Source organism: Barbus barbus, assembly GCF_936440315.1.
Source record: "Barbus barbus genome assembly, chromosome: 38".
NCBI lineage: Eukaryota > Metazoa > Chordata > Actinopteri > Cypriniformes > Cyprinidae > Barbus > Barbus barbus.
This window is the reverse complement of record NC_136716.1, coordinates 14,051,609-14,068,471: the sequence shown is the minus strand read 5'-3', so window position 1 is coordinate 14,068,471 and position 16,863 is coordinate 14,051,609. Positions and strand designations below refer to the sequence as shown.

Sequence of the window (16,863 nt, the reverse complement as noted above, 5' to 3'; positions counted from 1 at the left end):
GTCCAGTCCATTTGAGTTCTGTGTGAAATTTTATCAAGACTTTTCTTCTGTTTTTTTTTTGTTGTTGTTGCAGTGCAACAAAAACAATAAGCACGTGAATACCAAAACATTTGCAATTGGAACAATTTTCTGAGAGAAGTGTTGCATTTTCTGACAATTGCAAGGGTTTCCACCCTAAATTACTCAGTTTACTCTGTTTCTGTTCATTAAAAAGTTAAAAAAAGCTGTCATAATTACAGTAGAAATACTGGAAATATCATAGCCTAAATGGGGGGTGAGGGGCGTTGAATATCATGTTGGACGGTGTGGCCTTTGAATCAAAAAGTTTGAGAACCACTGCCGTAAAACATTGATGTATAAGGACACTGAATGTGAAATTTTCATTGGTAATGGCTTGAAAAACTGAAAACAATCTCACTGATATCAGGCCCGCAAGCCACGTTATTGTTGAGCCCTGTATATACTCATCCTTTTGTTCCTGGACTACTGCAGTAATGATCTTTAAACTGTCATATGCAAGAAGCCCATGTATTGCAGATGCTGTCACATGACCCTTTAAGTAGAGCAATGGCTAGAAAAAAAAGAAGAATAGTAGGAACAGCAACCGGAAAAGATTAGATGAGAGGGAGGGAAGGTTGGGAAGTGCAAGGTGAAGTGAATGCGGTCAGGGAGCCCAGACTCCCCTGATTGGTGCCAGGCAGATATGTGCACACGTGTGTTCATGTACATGTGTGTTAATGCACGCCTGGACATAAGCTTCCTCTCCTGGTTTCCATTAATATCTCATGTTTTATTATTGCATGCGCGCGTGTGTGTGTGTGTGTGTGTGTGTGTGTGTGTGTGTGTGTGTGTATTTTTACACCACAGCTCTAATCTCTCCCACTGGCTGACAGCCGGGGTCTTTACGGAGCTGGGTTACTCTCTACACATGGGCACACTTAAGACTCACCACGAGAGAGACGCACAGCCACTCTCGACATGTTGCCGTCATCCGGACAGCTCCACACACACTTGATTGAATAATACAGCCATTCTGGATTCTTATCCCCCATGCCACATGCTCGGCCTCCCACCTCTTCCATTTTTCTCCATCACTCTATCAGCTGCTTAAAACAATGAGAAGGAAAAGTTGATGTGCATGTCACTGAGGTATCGGTTCTTGATGAGTTTTCCAGGACCACCCCAGGAGTCGTGAAACTGCGTCGTCTTTGCAGAGTCTTCATAACAAATAAGCATAGGAAAAATTAAAGTGCTGCTTTTATTCAACTTTTCATTTGTAGAATTTTTCAGAATCACGTCATGTATGGGAATTTGTAAGAAAAACTGAAAGCTCCGTGTTTGACTTGACCAGAAACAGACCATATACAATTCCAATCCAAATGTGTTGTCACACAGGTATATATGCGTATAAGTGTGCTTGGAAGAAAGAGGTTTGTTTGTTTGAAACTGCGTGAGCGTGTGCTTTAAGAGTAAGACCATCTGTCCACTGGCCTGCAGTGCGGTGACGTTAGCCCATATTTCAAAGAGCAGAGATGAGGGGCTCTCTTTGGATGACTGAACACACGCTAGTGCTTTGCGCTGCAGATATGCGCATAAAGCCTTATTATCAGAACAGTATGATCACTAGCTGAGGCTGTATGTCAACAATCATATCCATTACAAACTACACACCACTGAGCAGGTATAGAAAGTAAAACTGTTTCCTCAGTCATAGAAAATGTTTTAAATCATTTACAAATCATGGTTTTCAAGCATGGTAATTAATCTTAAAAATAATGGATTTACCAGTTTGTTTTTCACAGTTCATTGTTCAAATGTATTTTGTTGGCAAAAGTATTTTTTAGGGATTAAAAAAGGGGTTAAAAAGGCTGGGAACACAGTACCTTACACTATGTAGATTAATGTTAAGGAATAGTAACTAGAAGGTGCTGGTTCAGTCCTCACAAGGAAGGAGCACCATTATATCCTTGAGCAAGGTACTTAAAGTTGGCTTGAAATGGAAATTCACTCTTGTTATTATTGTTTTAATGAATATTAATGATCTTTACATTTCACATTACATTTATTCACTTAGCAGACACTTCTATCCAAAGCGACTTGCAAATGAGGACAATAGAAGCAATCAAAACCAACAAGTCTTGGTTAGTCTAACGCAATACACGTAGCAAGGTTTGTGTATTTTATATTTTTATTTATATATATATATTTATTTATTTCTATAATAAATAAACTGAAACATTTAGAATAGAAAAAGAATAGTGTTAGAGGGTCGGGTTTTTTTTGTGAAAAATTGAATTTTCGAATTGTGAACAATTCATCCATGCATAAGTTTTTTTTTTTTTTTCTTAAACTGTAGTGAGTCAGTCTTCCAGTGAAGCAGACTTTGTCATAATAGATTACAAACTTGTATTCAGGTCTGCCTCCATCCAGTCAACAACTGACAGAACCTGTCTCTGTACTACACATTTGTTTTTCTTGTTTAATATTCCCTTTTACACAGAAATGTCAAATCTGCAACCTTCTAGTTACCATCCCTATAGTATTAATATGCGTTTTCTATAAACTTTGTCAATGTCTGTTTATATTGTTTACAAGTGGATTCCTCCTAATACATCTTATCTTATCTTATCTTATCGTCATCTTTTATGATTAACTTTTCTCTCTTCCTCTTGTGTCTTAATGACAAAATGGTGTTTTTTTTGTTAAACTAGCTGCATTTGCTTGCAAACTAATTTGAGTTAATCCTCATGCAACCTAATATCAGTTAGTAACCTTAACATCTTCAGGACCACTGATCACAAGTTTCTTGTTGTTATTGTAGTGTTGACACATTGCACATTTGAACAGTTTTCTTCGGGATATATGCACGTCAACTGATATATTTATATAGGATGCATATAAACATTACAAGTGGAATCTACAGTGGGATTGATTTAAATCTGTGTAAACATATGGAGTTGGTAGGTCTATCCTGCGTCTTCACACGCTCTGTTTTGTGCCCTTTGTTTGACCAGAAATACTTACTTTCATTCCAATTGTTCTGTCATCATTGTAGATGTGGAAATAATTTAAGCATCCCTTTAATCTACACTCACCATCCCCACTTATTTGTATTAATCATCTGTTCTAGATTAATTTATGAATTGTTGTAGGTAAAAGGCATCTGTAATCTTTTTGGAATTGTCATGTAGAAATGGCATAATTTCAATAATCTTGTTTTCAAATTTGCTTGGTCCAATTTATATCTTTTATGGTACTTTGACTAAATGCCATGCAAATCTAAAAATGGATTCTTGGGACGAGTTTTACTGAAAAGTTACGTTTTTTTTTTTTTTTTTTTTCTGATTTAAATTCTTTGGAATGTCAGTAATTGTGACAATTATCCATTTTCACCTGCAAATCATACCAATTTACTTTGTATATTTTATTCTTATCCTAAGCTTAGTGGCCTCATTTCTTGTCTCAGACTTTAAACATGCTTTTAGATCTGCTTCTCATTTTTATTTTAATACATTTAATACATTATTTTTGGTCCTTTGGGTCACACCGACAAGAAGGCAGATGCCTAAAGATTCACTTGACTAATAGCACACAAAAGATTTTACTGCCCTTCATCCTTCTCTTCATGGTATTGCTTTTTTGGCAGGACTGTGTGAATGTGTATGGCAGGCTGTGTAGATGCTGCCCTTTGCTCGTGTGTGTTTTGATTTAAGCTTGTTTAGTAGAATTGAGACCACATGAACTGGAGGAAGCTTTTAAAGTGACTCCAAATGTTCTCATGTCTTCAGGCCTGCACATGCACACTCAAAAACACTTTCTCTGCTGTTATGAACTGTGTTAGTTGTTCGGTAGTTACAGTTTCCTATGAGGTAAGCAATGGTTTAGCGCTTAGTAGCATACTAAAGACTTTTCATAGAAAACAAACATACAGTTTTACATTAGTTTGACATTAAAGGGATAGTTCACCCTAAATTGAAAACCGTGATCAATTCGTCACCCTCATGTTGTTCCAAACCTGTATGACTCACTTTCTTTTGTGAAAAAAGAATACGTTTTGAAGAACACAAACCACATTGGATCTCACTGACTTTAATTAAAACAATAGACGAACGTAAAACCGCTTTTGTTGAACTGTCCCTTTAAATTTGTATATTTCAGTGTATTTCAAATGTTTGTAATGTGTGCTTCCAGTCACATGACTATCTTTCCTTTTTGTTTATTTTTTCTCTTCATAAGATGATGAGACGGTAGAATGGGGTAGGTCAGTTTCTTCCTCCATTCTTTTGCTCTCCTCATCCCTCTCTTGATCTGTTCTTAATCTTTTTTCATGTTTATCATATTCCTTTCTTTGCTTTCCCAGTGGAGGACATTGAAGGTACACCTTTCAGACTAACTCTGATTCGCCTATTAGATGTCATAACCATTAGATCAGTGGCTTGGGACCACTGTATGTGGTAACAGAGTACCCAAACAATGAAGACACGGTTGATTAGCATTCATTGGACCACAACCACCTAATGGAGCGTAGCAGAGTGTGTAAAGGGGCCAAGAGTTCACTATACTGTTATTACTGTATCTCTCTCATAGACAAAGACATACACTCACAGGCACACAATACATCCATTTTTGCCTTTCCAACTACGCCTTACCCTTTAAATGATATTACTATGATGAGTGCTCAGATGAATCCCATCCATTTTAGTCTTTCTTCATGAAAGACCGTGTGAATGTGAGCTTGAACTTGAATGTTTCCCTCAGTATTTCATAGTTTTATTGTTGTGTAAGATTCAAAAGATGTTTCGAATAACTTATTTTACCCCACCTGTAAGATATGTATTGAATGCATTATGAGTTGTCTAATAGACAAAAGAAATCTGAAGTTTATGGCCCACATGGAAAGTAATGAATGTTGACAGTGAACGCTGCCAATAAATCTGTCCACCTGGTTCAGCTGTAGAGGAGCAGTTGATGAAGAAATATGTTGATAGTTGTGTTTGTCTGTAAAATACACAACGGTTCAAAAGTTTGGGGTCAGTAATGTTTTTGGAAAAAGTCTCTTATGCTCATCGAAGCTGCATTTGTTTGGTCAAAAATACAGTAAAACAATTTCATTATGATTACAAATATAACGGTTTTCTATTTTAATGTATTTTAAAATGTATTTTGTTCCTGATGGCAAAGCTGAATTTTTAGCAGCCATTATTCCAGTCATCGAAGTCACATGATCATTCAGAAATGCGTTGTAACATTTTCTGATTAGTATCAGGGCTGAAAACAGTTGTGCTGATTAATATTTTTTGTGGAAACCACTCTCAGGAAAAACAAATATATGAAAGCTGTCACTGGAGTGGTACTTTTTCAAAGGTACACCTTTAATATCTTAAAGGTACATATTAATACCTAAAGGCTGCATATTAGTACCTTATTATGATTGACAAATTAGTCCATTTTGAAAGATTTTGTATCCTTTTCTGAGAGTGGCAGTTTTTCCCAGAATTCATTGAACAATTTTTTTGTTTAACAGTGTAAAAGTCTTTAAGGTCACTTTTGATTAATGTAATGCATCCTGGCTTAATAAATGTGAGATATATTTTTTTAAACTTACTGATCCCAAACCTTTAAATGGTACTGTGGTCATTGTCAGTTTTATTTTTATACCTATAAGCCAAATGAACAAACTTTTGTTTTGCTCATCTTTCAGTATGTAGTAGTGTTCCTAACTTCTGTCTAATATAAATCTGTCCTGATTCCTTCTGCCTTTCATAATTTGAAGAGGACACTGAGTTTGCCTCCTATTTAAGTGGACTCCATATTGGTGAGCTCTTTTTGATTATGCTTGATTATGTGTTTGTCCTCTGTCCCATATCATTCCTCTCTCTTCTTTCTGATTCATATTATTGATGAAGAGTTTGTATATCCTGTTCTGTGTCATTCTCTCCTAACAGTTTAATGTGCTGTTAGCTTTCAATCTCCTCCCTCTATCTCTCCTTCTCTGTGTGTGTCTGAGGACAAAAATCTATTTTGACATGGCTGCACGCTGTTGCATGTCCTATAGTATCATTGTCTAGCTTCCTTCTGGCTTCACGTATATCTCATCATTTATAAGTGGTAGCAGTCTGCGTTTTCAGTCTGTATTTTTTTTTCGCTGCGGTAGTTGCCACGGTCATTACCATGTGCTTTGTATGTTTTATCTAAGATTGACTTTGTTATTATTAGTAGCAATTCCTGAGTGTTGTTCAGTCTCATTCACAATGCGAAGTGGAAAATGAAACTGAAATATCTGATATCAGTGACATCTAAGCTTTCTGATTTTCCTGCGTGTTGGCAGTGTTTTTAGTTTAAGTTGCTCTTTGTGAATATTAAACATATTGCAGTTAAAGGCACTGTTTCATTTCCAGGCTTTGTGGTGGAGGTCCGGCAGGCTCTTGATGTGGTGTGTGTTGGACATTGGGCTGTTTAAAGGCCAGCTCTCAGTCAGGCCTTAGTCTGGTTTCCTTCTCTAGCGTCAGTGTGTGGAAAATGAGTGCTGTAGTGCTCTCATATCTGTCACCGCGCAGACTCATGTACTCTGTTGTACAGTATGCCCATCTGGGACAGCTCTGTTCAGTGGCCGCAAAAAATACAGCGTTTCAGTGGATCCTAAGTATTAAATATCTCAAATAGTACAAAAATCATTTATCATTTGCAAGAGTCTTCGGTTTCAGTTCACGGCAATTTTGCCTCAGTGTTCTGTAATCACTCCATTCTAGATCTACTCCAGGGTTTCCATTTCCTGTTCACCAATTTTTGCAAATCAGTTATTTTGTTCTTCAATTTCAATGAATCTGTCAGTATAATGTGAATTTAAATGTTTATTTGCATTGCTACTTTGCTGTTCAAAAGTTAAGGGTAAAGATTTGTTTTAATGTCTTTCAAAGAAGTGTCTTATGGTCACCAAGGCTGCATTTATTTGATCAAAATTCAGTGAAACAATATTATTGTGAAATATTATGGCAATTCAGTGTTATATGCTCCTCATTTTGTCGATTTAATGCAAACTTGCTGATTAACAGTAATTTAAAAGTCTTACCCCAAACTTTTTAACAGTACTGTATATTGTATATATGTATTATGTACAGTATATTAGATTTTTTTTTCTAAGATATTTATCATGTTTTTTTTTATGGGGCCAGTGTACGTGTTCCGCTGCTGTTTTTCAGGTTCTTGTTTGCTACTTGTTTCACAAAGTTTTTTTCCCCTCTTTCAATCGCCCAAATTGATTTCCTTCTTTCTCTTTTGCTTGCTTGTTTTTTTTTTTTTTTTTTTTTTTTTTTTGGGTCTCTCTTGGTTGTCTCTGGCTCTTTTCTCTCTCTCTCTCTCTCTCTCTCTCTCTCTCTCTCTCACTAGTAGACATTAGTCTGTTTGTGTAAACCCTAAGCCGCTGGCCACTCATTTAAACTCTTTTGATTTCACAGGCGATCCTGTGGGTAGAAAGTTTATAAATAAAGCCGCACAGTCTTGTCTGCCAAGCTCAATCAAGCACCGTCATTCAATAGGGATAACCTTTTCAACGCTGTGCCCCTCGCTGCTTTTTTTTTTCTTTTTCTTTTTTCTCTGCCCTCCTGTTTTCTTCCACGCTTTCATTACTGGCCTTCTGACCTCAGCCTCTCCTCTTCCTCCCAGCGGCCAAAGCACCTCAAGGGCTGGTCCCAGGGCAGCTCCTTCCAGCGTCCGTGCCCTGCCATGCATTACATATTCCATGTAACTGGAGAATTTTTTGAAGGGGAAAACATTGACCTCTTTATTAAAGCCTACGGTCTAATTCGCTGTTATGATTTGAACCTGGTCTTGTAGTAATGTAAGACTTTATAACAAGGATGCATTGCTAGTTCTGCTCCCCCCTGTGTCACTAGGATGAAGGAGTGTCAGGTGAGCAAGGAGTATTAGTCTTAATCCCAAGTGTGCCATCCATTCATGTACGTCAGCAGTACGGTTTTCAGCTGAACCAGTGCACATGTTTGTGCATCTACACTGTGTGCAAGATGACAGAAAAGTTCTGTATTGCTTTGGTAGACGGAACTAACATTTAACAACTATAATAGCAGGGTTTCATACATGTACACTACCATGTAACAATTTGGGCTCAGTTGCATTTTTTTATGAGCATCAATTCACCATAATAGAATGATTTCTGAAGGGTCATGTGGCGCTGAAGACTGGTGTAATGGCTGCTGATCCATCGGAGGAAGAAATTACATTTTGAAATGTATAAAAAATAGGAAACATTTTTATGCTAATTTTGGAACATAGAGTATTCATGTGAATAAGATTTCTAAAATGTGCAAAATAAAGTGCAATACACTATACCAGGGTTCTCCAAACTTTTACACCGCGGACCGGTTACGGTTTGAAAACAATCTTGCAGACCGGGAAGGGGGGAGGGTTGTGGATGGGGTCTTTAAAACAGGTCTATTAATTTATACTGTTATCAATAAGTTGAAGTAAATTCGTCTCTTGTCTCTGAGAGAATATGTGCTGTTAATGCTGCGGTAGAAAACTCATCAGTTTTTTATTTTTTATTTTTTTTAATTTTTTTTATTTCACTTTCTATATGGTTGAAGTTAAGACGTTCACTGGCATAACTATTGCACAAATTTGCACGTTGCTTTTGTGATATCCATTGGCTCGCCTTCATGGTTTAAAACAGAAATATTTCCAGTATTGCGACGTAACTGCAACCCCCCCATGCATAGGTATCTTAAAGGCAGGGATGCATGAAAGGAATCAAATCAGTATGCCGCGCTGTCTGAAACACATCTCTATGCTTGTGCGCACTTCGGGTGTGTGCGAGAACAGCGCGCGAGTAACGAATTGAGTTCTGTTTCGTTTCTTCTTCTTGTGGTTTTAAATAGCTTGAACGTGTAAATTGGCAAATTAATCTGCTAATCACATGCCGAACGGTGGGTCTGGACCTGGTCCGTATATCACGGATCAACTGAGATCCATTTAAAGTCCTAACCATGACAGATCAGAGCAATCTTTTACTAATGTAACATGAAATCGTCAAATTGCTACTCTATATCAATCGCAAACAACGAAAATACAGAATAATTAGAAAAATCATTTGCGCACAATAAATAACAGAGCGTCATATCCACATTTTCCCCAGAACTTTCTCGCGACCCGGTAGGAATTCTTCCACAGCCCGGTAGTGGGTCGCGACCCGGTGGTTGGGGACCTCTGCACTATACCATACACTTGATGGGTGTTAAAATGGTTACATCATACATTAAATGACTGAGAATTACATACTAACAGATTTTCAAGTTGCTTCAAACACAACAAATACATAACAGATGAAAGCAAGATATATTTAAAATCAGTTCAAAATATCGAACATTTCCGAAACCATTCCGAACCATTATTTTGCATAAAGTATGTGATGTGATCAAATGTGAAGACAGGATTGCAGTGATCGGCTAATCCTAATGACCTCTCTGCAGGCTGAGGGCGACCACAATTTAGGAGAAGTAGAAACAGGGAAGAAAGTCAACGGGAGTCAGAAGAATGAACAAAAAACTGAAAACATTTGGGGGGAGAAGCTAAAGCTGGAAAAGCCATTACCCCCGGAATCCAATTAAGGCAGGAGTTATGGAAAAATGGAGACGTGTTTTAAACTGAAATAAAAAAACGCTCCATTTCCAAAATGAGTTTATCTCATCTGTCCACAGGTTCACTCCTGGAGGAGGAGCATCGGGGCCAGAAGCCTCGAGGCCTATAGCTGTGCGCAGCTTTTGATTGCCACGCTTTTCCCCCACACTGACCATGGCTCAGGTGGATACACTTTAGTATAATCGGCTGAAGTCACTGGGATTTTAATTTGGAGGGGTCATTTGGCAGTGTCTCTAACTTTGTATGTATGGTAGACCAGAATTAGCCATGGACATGGAGAGCAAATGGGCATCTGTTCGTCTGATTTGTAGCCAGTAATGGATGATTATAGTCTCAATGTCCTTTACTCAGTGTTTGGCCGTTCATCTGTGGGGGTCAGGAATGGCCAGACTTTGCTGCGGTTCAGTGAATAGATTTTGTGTCTGTTGATGTTTGCATGTGGGTGTTTCGTATCTCTGATGGAAGGAACAGGTGATTGATGAGACTAACAGCAGGACTTTGTCCTCCAGCTATCCTATTGGATTTGTAGTTCAGATGCTTACTAAACCTGCTAGTGATGACTGCACCAGCTTGACCTGGCAGCCCACTCTGTTTGTCTGTGAGTTAGACTTGTGTATATGTGTCTCCACTGATGCATCAAGCAGTGTTCCCTTACTTTTGTAGTTCATATATCGAGAGTCGAGACATTGTCATTATAAGGACAAACTGTACCAGATGAGTTTTTTTCCATCTCACTCCCATAAGAAATGTAAATTTAAGAATTGTAAACACGCACCTCTCACAAGAGTTTCTATTTTTGTCTGTTAATAATTACAACAACAACAGTAATACGTATTCTATTTAAAAATTCTGTACATTAAATATTTATAAATGTTTATGTATATAGCAAATGTGTGTTTGTATATGTATATGTAATATATATATTAGTTCAGTCAACGTTAAAAATTTTAACGCGTTAATTTTTTTTAGCGCAAATTACTTTTTTTTTTTTTTTTTTTTTTTTTTTTTTTTAAATAAGGTTTGACCCCCAATTTTTCCCGTCATCGCGGTGCGGAAGGTTATCTATCATTGTGTGATAAGGGTACAGTGAACCAGTATTGCTTGGGTCGTGGCACAATTGGGCTATTTGGAAAATGCGGTCGCAGGAAAAATTACAGAGCCATGGGTTGCGTTTTTTTTTGGGCTGCTTTTATAATGTAACGCACCTGGAAACTTAAGAATGGAGAGGCAGTTGTAGCATCACAAACAACGTGAGTTTCAGTCAGAGACATGTTAAGGCTTTTACACAGCAGAAATAAACATGGCAACAGCCACTATAGATAATATTAGATAATAAACACACGATTACGATAGGATATGGTTTGTATGTGATTGTCTTGAGATTTGGATATTTTCATAACAATAATGTGTACATCTGAAATGCTTATTTGTACAGCGATAAAAAGGGCTATAAATAGCATATTTTAACACAGTAAATGACCAAATTCCACATGTAATCGCAAAAGGAAGTTATTACAAACACTTGAATGGTGGTTTAAAGTGAGTTTTGAGTAAAAGTGTACTATTAATCTCATAAATTGTCTTATGTAGCATGATGCTAATGTTAGCTCTAATGCACCTGCAGAACAGGTCCAATTATTCTTCAGTTGTAAACATGACTGCTTTATTCTTTCGTGAGGGGGTCATGGCATCTTTGTTTCCAGGCAGAACGTTAAAGAATGCAACACGCACGACTTTGAAACTCCAGAAGTGTTTCCACTTTTGTGTGCCATGTGCATCAGACGTTCAGCCAGCAGTCCATGGGCGTGAGTGACGTCTGAGGCTGAGACTAGAGTCGGCTAAACCAACCGAGCGCAGCAGGGCGCGATCACACTAGTCAAACGAACCGAGCTTTGGGGGTCAAACGCGTAGTGAGAGTACACCCTTATACTCCCGCATCCCGCACACACGAGTCTCTACCCGCCTCTTCCCGCACTCACCCATCAAGTGTTGTCCCGTGTCGCACTTGTTGCGTTGGGTCCCGCAATAGTGCAGGTCTCTACTCGAAAGGTGCCTGTTATAATGTTATGATCGAGGCTCTGGACTCTGAGCATAACTTGTTTTTCTATAACAAACTAAATATTTTCTATAAAAATGTTAATGCCCTGGCAGTGGCTACTAGCTTTGGTTTTCTATTTAATTTGATTACATTAATGTTATAAGTTGAGATTTACAAGACATGTTTGAACTGCTACTATGTAAAAGGAATACTGCTGTAAAAAGCTCCTTATTTAAAGTGTTTGCAAACCAAATGTTATTGCACTTTTGTTCATATAGCAGTACTTTTAAATGAAAAAGTGCAGAATACACTACTTTTGAATTCATTGAATTTTGTGCATAATGCGATTTAATCGCGATTTAAAAAAAATTATCGTTGCATATATATATATATATATATATATATATATATATATATATATATCTCACACACACACACACACATACATACATACTGTATAGTGGCTCAAACACATCTTAACAATCCTTTCTCTAAATTTGGCATTTTAAATAGGGCAGAGAAAAAAAATATCACTCCTTGATGCAAGTCTATTCTCCGGCCAACAGGAACGAAGAGTCTGTATTCAGCACAAGCCTGTAACACTTGGGCAGAACACGACTTTCCACTTAGGCAGCACAATGGAATCCACTCCTACGGGGTGTTTCCCCTAGACAGCCATTCTAAATGATTCAACATGATTCAAAGCAGTGCCCAACACATATTTCAAATAGCACTACTAAATACTTGTTTCTCTTTAATCGTTGCCTGTGATGGTTATCCATCTTCTCCCCTGGATCCAGGCAGCCAGTTCGTGCTTATCTGTGGGAATGCTGAGCAGTAACTGGAGTTGGTAAACCGTTTGTCTGAGTGCACAGAAAGACACATTTTCCCCTACATGAGATGGAATATAGTTAGTGTGCACATGAGATGAGATCAGACGATTCTGGTACGTGCGATTTGCACCGGAAACTTCTCGATGTTTAATGCTGGGGGTCTCCCTGACACCACCCCAGGGGCCTGTACAATACCGCTAAACATTTCCGCAGATGACTGTAAAAGAGGGTGGAAGGGAGTGAAGGCCATATGCCTGTCCATCTGAATGGATCGTTCACATGCTCGACAGGCAGCTCTCCATTAACCTTGTTTGGGGTGGAAGGTGTAGGCCGAGGCATTTCACAGAGAACTTTATTCGAGTTCATTTCCTCCTTTCAGGAAGCCTTGAAACTACAGCTAACTTTGTTCAACTTTGTATCCACCTTCACTCTCTCAATCTGTAAAAAACAGCATACTTGGAAAAATTTACTACATGATTAAATATGACTTACAAGCACAGGACAAGGATTATCCATTCCAAAATAATGGATAAAAGAATTAGTCGCAGGTTGTAAACCAAAAGATGATGGAAAAATTGGGGAGCTCTTTCTATGAAATAATTTTCTGTTTGATTGATCACACTACAGAGTGTTTTGACCTTTTTCTGGTTCCCTTATCTTTTTTGATAAATGTGAATGTGCATCATTCCATATCCATACAGGGAGTTAATGTGTTTGAAGGTTACAACCCTCATCATCTTCGACGTTTTTGAATCCCTCAGGGCTTTCACCTCACACATCTACTCAATTTCTTCCACGGCTGTAAGATGTTATTGCTGTGGAAAATGGGCATTCGGGAGCCACAGCAGCTCTCAGGCGATTGTGTGTGCGGCGGCAGCGCGTGTCTTTCTGTGTTTACACTGAATTTGGACCTTTTCATTGTTTTTCCTTCCATGTCTCTGTGGAAGAACAGGTTTGATTTGTGAACTGCTAGTTGGTGATGGTAGGTTGCGTAGCTCTGAGGTCCAATTAACTCGTCACGCCACAGTGCACGCCATTAGAAGAGGTGCATGTTTGGGCCTCTACAGCGGGCACGTGTCGGTCTTCTAGCCTGTACTGTCATACTGGAAGGGAAATGGAAGGAATTTTATGGCTGTCCTTGGCTGGCTGGCTTTTTCTTAATATATTTATCTTCGTACCCAAACCAGAAGGTCCTTGGCTGAGCATTTCTAATATACTCAAGCTGCCTTCTGTCACCCCACATATAGATTTGTCTCACAAAGCCGCGTCCTTTGGAAAAAGAGAGAATTAAGGAGAAGCAGGCCCAACATTTCTGCTCAGACTGGAATGGATTAATTTTCATGTGTTTTTTTCTTATTCTTATTCTCAATCAGTTACGGGACTGGGGTTCAATAAGGGGGTAGAGTTGCTTGCTTTCTGAGCCTTGATTTTTATTTTTTTATATATATATATATATATTTTTTTTTTATCCTCATTGAGATGGAAAGCAATATTTCGGCTATTTGGATGGAGTCTATCTGTCTATCCTGTTTTAAGTGATTTTGAAGGGTCCCGATTACGAATCCTCTTCAGACAGTAAACCGCAATTTGCACTGACTAGCCACAGCCGAGCAGCTGTAATAAAAGCTTTGCACCTGCTCTGTGTTTGGGAAAATGGAGATTCCTGATGCCAGAGCTAATCGACTATCGAAACTGAAGGGTACGAAAATTGAATGGTACAAGCCACTCAGTGTTTCAGCTTACTAAAGGTCACCCTCATATCCTCTCGAAAGGAATGATTTGGCACCTGGTACCTTTTCCCCATCGAATGATGTTGATATTTGTCAGATAATCATACCTATATGCTTTCCTGGTTGTAATGCAGTTCTTGATGTTTTTGCTCCAGACAGGGTTGAGTTTTAGCGTGATGGCAACACGTCAAGTGGCACGAGCAGCAGAGACCACAGGTTAGCCTGAGTGGAAGAATGCTCTGTCCTAAAAGCTTGTAACCAAATCCTCACTGTGGAACAACACAAACACTTGTGTTGTGGTACAGTGGGCGCTTGACTTACGGTGTGTTTCATTTGTATCCCAGCGTAGGTCCCCACCAGCCCTTATTAGGTGACTGTGTGGAAAAGAACAAGCTGTAAAGAATGCAGGTTCTGTCCACGGCCGCACATATGCGCTCTGCGGTCTCTCGGTGCTGTGGAAAGTATTAAAGGGGGACTGGATCAGGGGTTTTTTTCATTCCCCTTCTTCTCAGTCCATAATTTTCTTACTGCCGTAATCTTACTTGGGCATCTTGCATCATATTCCTGCGTTCATTAATCACAGTTTAAAAAAAATAAAAACGCAGGAGGGGAAAATGCCTTGTGCAGAGATGGGGTATTAGGTGTCTCTGGTTTGGGGCTGTGCTAGACTAACTAGCATCTGTCATGAATATAAAACCGTGCTGCTTAAATGAGGGGTACATTTTGAGTTTTGATACAGTCTGGGGTCATTAAAGACAGACTGGTGCTGTCCAGAGTAATCAGACAGGAAGTTTTGTGGTGAGGTTCTTAACAACCTTTTAGGGCATAAAAAAACCACCCGTAGCTATGACCGTGTCCTGAAATAGCCCACCTCCTGCCGTGTCCCCATGAAATTCGTACCCTCAGATATTTCGGTCTGGTCGTTTTGTTACCTGGACGCGGATGAAAGAACCACAAGTCGGTTCATATGATAATGGTGCACAGGAAAATCTGTTATGATCGGGCCCAGACGGAATCTGCGGACATTTTTCGTATTTTCCGTGCTGATTTTTAGGGGAAAATCTTTGGAATGGTTCAGATATGGTAAAATGTGGTATATGGAACTAATAGACCTAAACACTTGACAGATGAAAGAGTAACCAATACACCAAAATATCTGGTAAATGAACACATAAGGAGTGAAGGATATGTAGAACATAGTTAAAAAAAAAAACTCTTAAAAAATATACATTTTTAGAAGAAAAACAAATATACCACAAACATCAATATATAGCACCTTTTTAAAAGAGGCTCAAGATGAATATGCATGTACTGTACGTGTACAGTATCATTCAACAGGTTGGAATCAGACTGAATACTTTCATCCAGCAAGCGCACAATAAATTGATCATAACTGACAGAAAAAAAAAATTATGTAACACAATTAAGTGGGAAATATTCAGCACCAAATCAGCTTCTTATATCAGGCCTACTTCCGAAAAGCATATTAAGCACTGACCACAACCACAAACCAATACAGGTGCAGGAGGCAGGGTAAGTGTAGGAGTGTGTTAAGATCCAAAAAGACTTGCTTATATCCTCATTCTCAAATGCACACAAGAAAGTAAGACAAGCTTGTTGTTATTTTGTCTTTATTTGTTTCTCTCTTCCTCTCCAGCGGGTCTACGGAGGAGTTTTCGTCTCAGCAGAAGGGATAAGAAGACAAATAAATCCATGTATGAATGTAAGAGAAGTGAGCAGTACGACACAGCTGATGTGCCCACTTATGAAGAGGTGACGGCCTACCGCAGAAAACACGGAGACAGGCACAGACTTGTAGTGTTAGTTGGTAAGTTTAACAGCTTTGGTATATAAAATGTTTTTTTGCTGTCAAAATGATGGACATCTAATACAAAGAACGAATAGGCAAACGTAAAAATACAAAGAACGAATAGGCCTAAAACAACACTATTTTGAGGCTATGCACAAGCAGTGCTTTATCCACAACAGCACTTGACTCAAACCTATAAATCCTGTTCTGCTGTGGGACTGTCACTCAACCCGGCCCTCTTAAGACCCCTAGAGCTGATGGGACCAATAGGGTCTGGCTGCAGACTTGCACTTGCACTCTCAGTACTCGCATTCTCAGACTTGCACTCTCAGTACTCGCATTCTCAGACTTGCACTCTCAGACACTTGCACTTCCGCGAGTGATGTCACTTGCAGTCTTTTTAATTTTTTATTTTGTTCTATTTATTGATTATTTTTTGTTTGAATATTCTGCTGTTCTGTAGCCACAGATTTGCGGGTCTTGTCTTTTTCTCCTACAGATGACTTGCAGGACCCTGTTCGTTATTGTACTAAATTAATTTTAATCGCTTAACCACCACAGCGTCTTGTCTCCATTGGCAACGGCGATTGCAATGCAAGCGGCGATTGCAAGTGACATTGTAATTTAGTTTCTTTTGTCTTGTCTTCACCACCTGGCTACTGTTGTAAAATGTTGAGAGATTCAAACTAAAAATAATCAATAAATAGAACAAAATAAAAAAGACTGCAAGTGTCTGAGAGTGCAAGTCTGAGAATACAAGTACTGAGAGTGCAAGTGCAAGTCTGCAGCCAGACCCTTCTC

At 38.7% G+C, this 16,863-nt stretch overlaps 1 protein-coding gene across 1 annotated transcript in view; it reads left to right on the top strand.

The window, feature by feature from the left end:
* The window catches only part of mpp7a (MAGUK p55 scaffold protein 7a), a 180,258-nt gene that overhangs the window by 125,541 nt on the left and 37,854 nt on the right, over positions 1–16,863 (top strand). Inside the window, exon 13 of the mRNA XM_079398287.1 lies at positions 15,910–16,080. Within this exon, the coding sequence (XP_079254413.1) occupies positions 15,910–16,080 (171 nt within the window). The remainder of the gene's footprint in view (positions 1–15,909; positions 16,081–16,863) is intronic.